Here is a 6,977-nt window from a genome sequence, read left to right as displayed (position 1 = left end):
CTCCATCTCACAGATCATCTCGTTTAAATCTTATTCCTTAGGGCATAACATACATTTTCCTGTATTCTGTGAGTATTCAAAGAAAGTGTGTGAGTGAAGGATTGCTTGTAAAACTTGAATTTGATATTTTTTTTCACCAACAGAACCTCGAGACAGAGTGCGTGTACCAGGCCTTGCCTGTGTTTTTTGTGTGTGTTTGAGTGCTTTTTTCCTGGGCGTTTACGCCCACTGCGCGAGTTTGAGTGTAGGTAAATTCGCGGAGACAAGGCAAGAGTCCAGTGGTGTTTGGGTGTTTTATACAATTTTTAGCTTTGTGGTTTTCGAAGCAGTCACGGAGCCCTAGCCTAGCGTCACGTGTGTTAGAGAAGAAAGGGCTACTATCGTCTCAGGGAAAGTTAAGGATGTTCCAAGCCTGGGGCGCATGTCATGATAAAGTTGGGGGCGGCGCTGTTATCTTGGAGTACTGAATCTGCAGAGAGAAGACCATATAGATTGAAATCTAGATCTTACCTATGGCGTTACCATGGAGAACAATTCGCAGTTTACGTGGATAAGAAGTTACCATTGCTGAGAACTCGTCAATTTTTACCATGAAGCGATACCAGCAGAGTTCACCGGATCAGATTGATAATGCAATCGATTAATTGACGTCTTAAGACAGTAGACACTGCAAATGATGGACTAATTAGATTCTAGACTTTGACAATTGGATGCATGCTATGAATTTGTAATAACTGAGACAACATGTGTGCATAACGCAAGTGTGGCAAGAATTGGGCAACTTTCAAAACTATCATTACAATAGTGTGGTGACAGTTTTTTGAACCGTTATGTTATTGCTTGAACAAACCAGTTTAGTTAACATGAACTACAGCACCATCTCTCTCGGACTGCAATCAGTGTCCACAGGTCTCTGGGCTTTTTAGGGGTTCCTGTCTACTGGTCATATAGAACCTTAATTCATCGCCGAATATGTACTAATGACGTCTTGGTTGTCATGAGTAAACCCTTTTGAAAGGAGTGAGCGTAAGTGGTGACAAGATGCAGACTCTCACGGTCCATATATATTTGCAGCAACAGGAGCCACATACCACATAGAATGGGACTCGCTTGGTAAACCGAGTTCTACAACATGCTTAATTGTCGTTTCGACTAAATCCGAATTGGCAGTGTTCCAGCCCTTCTTGTGAGGAATTTTAGGATAGTATACAACGACACCATGGGCACTACCAAATGTTACAAGGTTATAAATTATGCCGAGAAACAAGCCGGATGTATCCCATTGGTTATAATCAACGAAAGTGCATTGCACTGGATTATGGATTATTATTTGTAAAGTTCTGGTACCTAAGTGTGTAAAGACAAAGCGGAGAGATTATGCGCTGCGCTGATAGTTATTTGATACACTCAGAAACTCTCAACCAGTCCCCCGTATCCTTCTTTATGTTTGCTTCCCATACGAGATCATTGATTTCAGTGCTTTTTTACACCAAAGCATTGACCTTGGGGGATCAAGACCCATGATACCTCCCACACGGGCCCTTGGTGTCGACGACAATGACCATGGCACAGTCACTGCAGGTTTTCCTCTTCTCTGGGTTTGCGATACACCTTTGTCCACCTTCAAGCTTTGGGTTCACCATGACTGTTCAATCGTAGTAGTACCCTCTCAGCCAATCTTTCTTCCCCAAACCACTGCCCGTACAGATGTTATACGACAATGCATTGCAGCACGCATTGGTGATAAATACAGCCTTCAAGAGCGATAAGCTTTGGGACCACCTCACTGACATCACTGCATGATGAGCCAAACTATAAGGGCCAAGGTGGCCGAATTTTAAGGGTTCACTTCTGACGCCCATTAATTGAAAGCAAAACATGGCTGTCATATGCCACTGGGTTATGGACATATAGCAAGGTGGGAACTGGGACACTCACCGTACGTATAACCGCATACCAATATATGACCACACAACACGCACACAATCCGTAAAAGAGCCATTGGGCATCCATTGATTCAGTCAAGTCTGGGGCTAACCTATTCTGTCTCGCCACACCTGGCAATAGCATCTTAGACGGAACAGGATGGCCACAGCTGTCAGCGATGATAGTACAATCTGAGTTAAAAGGGTTAACTTTAAGCTTGCGTGCTATCAAAAAGTTACATGCAGTAACCCAGCCCTCGCAGGACAATTGTAAAAAAAAACCTTATCGAAAGCACTTGAACTCCCCGATACATATAACTCACACTTAAATAGGGTGCATAGTTTAGTCTACGAAAGGCACGAGTGGCTTCATGAAGTGTGATTTGTACAGTGGGGTATAAGTTATAATTTAACATATGGTATACCCTTTGTTGCTAATTCTCTTTTCTTTTTTGGAGGGAGAGAGAAAGAGCCGTGACTACGATAGCAGATAGAGCATTAAACGACACGGAGAGGAGATGATCACACAGCGTTGAGGTATATAAATTACTCTTCAGGACTTCAAATCGAATGGAATCCATCTAACGTCGCGGTTCATATTTGGGTCATTCCATCGGTTGCAACTGACTACAAAATGACACTAGTAGAATTCCATACCGTCGAAGAGCAAGAAGGTGCATGTTCTTTACGATTAGCTGCCGAAGGTAAGGTGATTCCAAGTTCCCCATTCATTGTTCCCACCATGTGGTGTCCAAATGTTCACTAACAGCGTGATCCTACATAGAACAAGGTGTGTCAAAACTACCGTTTGATTTGAACGACTATTGCACGTTTGAACTAAATGAGGACTTTATAAACTCAAGCGCCACCTTTGTCAACGGCTACAGGGGCGAGAGCGGCTATTCGACTTACTGCGAGTATGGCCAACACGATAGTCTTAGTTCCCAGCTAAGGGTGGAGATTGAGAACCAGTTGGACAACGACTATAGTTACCATTACACAGAACCACCGACCCCTAACTGCGTAAACGAGCAGGAGTACGATATATACTTTGAGGACGTGAATGTGCTGGACGATGATTCTGGCCAGCTTGACGCGAATAGCACAGACGATGACCAGTACAACTATGCACAGGCATTGGACTGTCTGCCGCCAGTTTCTTTTCCCGACTTCTTAACAGGTATGATGTTCTCTTTCCTTATCAATCTAATGGTTATTGACTGAAAGACTTGGGTTAATATGGAGGTTTCTAACGAGGAGGAGTACAATATTCCGGCCATACTCCTCTCAGCCAAAAGAAGACAGCTTAGAAGAATATCTTATACCCAAAACTATACCCCTGGATCCCTGAACGTATGTACATGTGTGTTGCTGATTTCTCTCCCTCTTCTCTTTGATCTCTTCTCTTCTCTTGCTTCTCTCTTTTGGAGACGAAACACTGCTTTAACTCTGTTCTTCTGTTTCACCTCTCTCTTTTTTCGTTCCCTTCCGCCCCCTTCTACTAACATTACTCCATATCTAGCAGCTCTTACAAGCGATAGACAGTATGCTAACCAAACCAATGGCTTCAAAATCTTTGATATATCGCACCGTGATTTCCAGTGTGCTGTTATAACGCGTCAAGGAACCCCTTGTAAGAACAGAGTGACTTGTTCGTTCCACAATTCAACCGACAAGTCATTGATTCCAAGATCTGATTCTTTAGAGCACTTGATGAGAAACTACAAGTACTTACAAGAGCTGCATCAAACAGCATATGAAGGCACCAGGTTGAAAAAGCGTCCTCTTGAGCAGGACTCCACGATAATGAGAAATGAGCAAATGAAAAGACACAACTCGTATTCCAACCAAGGAAGTGGTGTACAGCCAAGGGTCACAGAGTCCGTTGTTGAGACTTTCATAACAGCCCTACACGGCAAACTCCAGCAGGTGAAGGAGGATGAAGATGAAAGGCTCTGTGAATTCCACTACAAGTTAGAACTGAAGAATTTCGCCATTGTTGAGTACTACAAGGGGCAATTGCTATGATATTACTATACACGTATACATTCATCCCTCCACTCCTAACCTGTTATATAAGGAAGCAGCATACAGCATAAAGACAGGGAAGGACAGATTATGGGGCTTGCATCTATGGAAATGGGTAAGACCCGTTGCTATGGTAAATTTGGCATCGTAATTACGGATAAAAATAACATCTGTATATGTAGACACGGGTAAAATATCCCAACATCAAGATGGAGACCATATGCAACCGTGCGTATTTCTTATGCGTAAGATTCTCCACTGGAGCCCCTGTCTCGGGCCCTTAAAAAAGTTACTCACACTAAATGGAACCGTCCCACAGATTTACTCCTTGATCATTGGCCACTGTAATAGGGTTTATGCAAACATGATGGTTATTGTGTGTTTCGTAAGTGATCCTGAGTGTCCAGGTCTATAACGCCAAAGTTATCTAGACAATTCCGGATTTTTGCGAAAGGAGTGAATATCACTGGTAAATTCCTTGTTACCCCTGTGCATCCAAACGTGTACCATCCACCGCATCCAATACGCAGGTTTATGTGAAGCAGTGTGTTTCTTCCACTCATGCAAAGGTATCAAGGGCCTTAAATCTGTTCACAGCTAAGATTATCGACCTGAGATCGCCTACCTAAAGCTTGTATTTAGGTTGACAGTAATGATAAAAAATTTATTAATCCAACAAAACATTACAGTAAATGGTTATATAGCAAACCTCGGCAATTATACCGTATGAGATAGCAATTGGACAGCCAATAACCAATCATTATTATATATAGCAACAACAATTTGATATCCCTGATGTACATTCTCGAAATACAAAATAAAAAAAGTCCCTTGGATTACATGGTGTCCAGCACATGTCTCGATATGTCACATTTCTTAGTACTCTGGTTTGATCATTCTCTTGCTTCACTTCTTTTGTAAATGAAACACCTTCACGCAGTTACCAAACTGATCTTCCCTCTTACCGATCCTTTCAACAAGCCGAAGCTTTGGTTTGACTATCCTTCCAACGCGTGGAGAGCTTGGCTTTGGCTGTGCAATCCGGGGTATCTTCGTCACAGTCTTGTGGACTGCTGTGCATTGCGCACTTTTAACCACGCTAGAGCCGGTTGAAGGTTTGAACGGCGACTTGAGAAGTAGATCCATCTGTGTTTTGATCAGGTCCGTCTCAATGGCATTACGCTTCTCCTTTTCTTCAGCTTCGAACCGAAGGATATTGTTCTGTAATTTGTAATGGGACATCGTGACTAGGCACTTCTGCAGTAAAGCTCTGACCTCGTGATTATCCAGCTTGGTTGATGGCTCCTGGTTCAGCTTCTCAAGCATTGACGTCACCATGACCTCGGTTTCGTTGTGCGAGGAATACGTGCTCGTGTTCAGCCCACGAAGAATCCCCGGGGTGCTGAACGCCGTGGTGCACGCTAGACCATCAACACCCCCATCCACATCCTCGCCACTTGGGTTTGGGCTCCGTATTGGTGAGCGTAACATGTTCTGCAATTGTTCTGGGTTTGTTATCCTGTTCACCGGAGTGCACGGTCTCTCCATTTCACCGCTCGCAACACTTGTTGTAGGTGCACCGTTGGCGATTCTTTTCGATGTCCGCATGGGCTTGTGAGCCCCCTTCATAGATGTGCGATGAGCGATGACACCAAGCTGACGCTAAACAGTTGACTATTAATTGTCCAATCTCTCTGTTCGAAAAGACACACAACACACGTCAAAGTGATGATCACAAGAACACACGTAATCCGTAGCCAGCTTTTGGAGGTGAACAGAGTAAAACGACGTAGGAACTGATTACAAAAGAGAAGAGGAAAGTCCGTAGGAAGTGGATGGTTATATGCCCTTTTTTTCTTAGGGGGGCTACCTGCAGCGCGATGTGATGAGAAAATCCGGTGGCACAAACGAAAAGGAAAACAAAAGTGGGTGTGTTGGCCCAGCGACACAATTGAATCTGTGGCCAAAATGGGACAAATCTGTCGATGGTTTGAAACAAGTGTGCGACACTTTTAATGCAGCTGATGAAATTTGTCTCAGACAGCACTGCCTGTACAGTGAACGATGCTGTTTTGGAAGTTAGAACGTTGCCCTATGGACCAAGTTGTGTTCGGGTTACCCAAGTTACGAAATAGGTGTGGATGAAATTAATATGGAATTCGGGGGGGAGATGAACTATATTTATGTCTGCGCGGGCGGAGAAGAACAAAGAGTTGTTTACACGCTCAGCTTAAGCTATACATGAAGCGTACAGAATCGATTGGAGAAAAAGGAAAGGGGGTGAAACAGTACTGCTCCTTAATGGTGGTTGAAAGCGGGATGCAACTCTGTGGACCTAACCATAAGCCCAGAAAAAGGACTTGTGGAGCAACTGTGCGCCTTCACTTGAGGTGATCGGTATCTGTATTCTATCACTCTGCAAGCATATGGAAGCCCATGGAAGCTTTTTCCCTAATTTTAAGTCCTGTGAGGCGCACGTTCGACCAAGTTTTCATGAGCTGTGCAACTTGTTGTCCAAGGTGTCACAAAGTGCTGTAAAAGTGGGAATTTCTGATTGTAAATCATATATGTCCTCACGGAGAGATAAAGGCTGTTGCCCGTGCTACCCATGCGGCCTCATGCAATGCATGTCATTAAAAATGTTGTGGTTTTTTGGTCTCTGTTGTTGCTCTGCCAACAAAAGTGTTTGGGTAGGAATTTTTGGGCCAGCCCCAAAATAGATGCCCAGCAACTTGAATGCACCAGGGTTCCATCCCCAAAGTGTTTGGTCATGATATAATCTGACAGGTTAATAGCAGCGATGTGCTCATCTGGTTTCAGCTTATAATCCTTAAATGATATGGACGTGACGATATACTACACGACCAACAGTTCTATGGTACGTTCCTTTTCACGTGGTGTGCCTCTGGAACGTTTCCTAGTAGTGTGAATAATGACAACGCGATAACTCTTGAACCACATTATATGGCAAGTCATGTGTGATAGTGATGCTGAAGACACTCATATTTACGTAAGAGTTGATCA

At 43.7% G+C, this 6,977-nt stretch overlaps 3 protein-coding genes across 3 annotated transcripts in view; 1 reads left to right on the top strand and 2 right to left on the bottom strand.

Annotated features, from left to right (window-relative positions):
- Positions 1–487, bottom strand: part of RPL43B (60S ribosomal eL43 domain-containing protein) — a gene marked incomplete at both ends in the record, with an annotated part of 957 nt that extends 470 nt beyond the window's left edge. The window contains one exon of the mRNA XM_020216952.1: positions 465–487. Within this exon, the coding sequence (XP_020068026.1) occupies positions 465–487 (23 nt within the window). The remainder of the gene's footprint in view (positions 1–464) is intronic.
- A 1,796-nt stretch (positions 488–2,283) lies between these two features.
- CYBJADRAFT_192287 (uncharacterized protein) lies at positions 2,284–4,097 on the top strand. The gene is made up of 3 exons (XM_020217438.1): positions 2,284–2,629; positions 2,710–3,105; positions 3,448–4,097. Exons 1-3 carry the CDS (start codon positions 2,560–2,562, stop codon positions 3,951–3,953), a joined length of 972 nt encoding a protein of 323 aa, XP_020068025.1. The 5' UTR covers positions 2,284–2,559; the 3' UTR covers positions 3,954–4,097.
- Positions 4,098–4,648: 551 nt separating this feature from the next.
- On the bottom strand, positions 4,649–5,941 carry CYBJADRAFT_169739 (uncharacterized protein). The gene has a single exon (XM_020215910.1). The coding sequence runs from the start codon at positions 5,580–5,582 to the stop codon at positions 4,860–4,862; it is 723 nt and encodes a 240-aa protein (XP_020068024.1). The 5' UTR covers positions 5,583–5,941; the 3' UTR covers positions 4,649–4,859.
- Between the last annotated feature and the right edge of the window lie 1,036 nt (positions 5,942–6,977).

This window comes from Cyberlindnera jadinii (assembly GCF_001661405.1).
Source record: "Cyberlindnera jadinii NRRL Y-1542 unplaced genomic scaffold CYBJAscaffold_22, whole genome shotgun sequence".
Lineage (NCBI taxonomy): Eukaryota > Fungi > Ascomycota > Saccharomycetes > Phaffomycetales > Wickerhamomycetaceae > Williopsis > Williopsis jadinii.
Note: the sequence above shows the minus strand (reverse complement) of the source record. Positions and strands in the feature narration are given on the sequence as shown.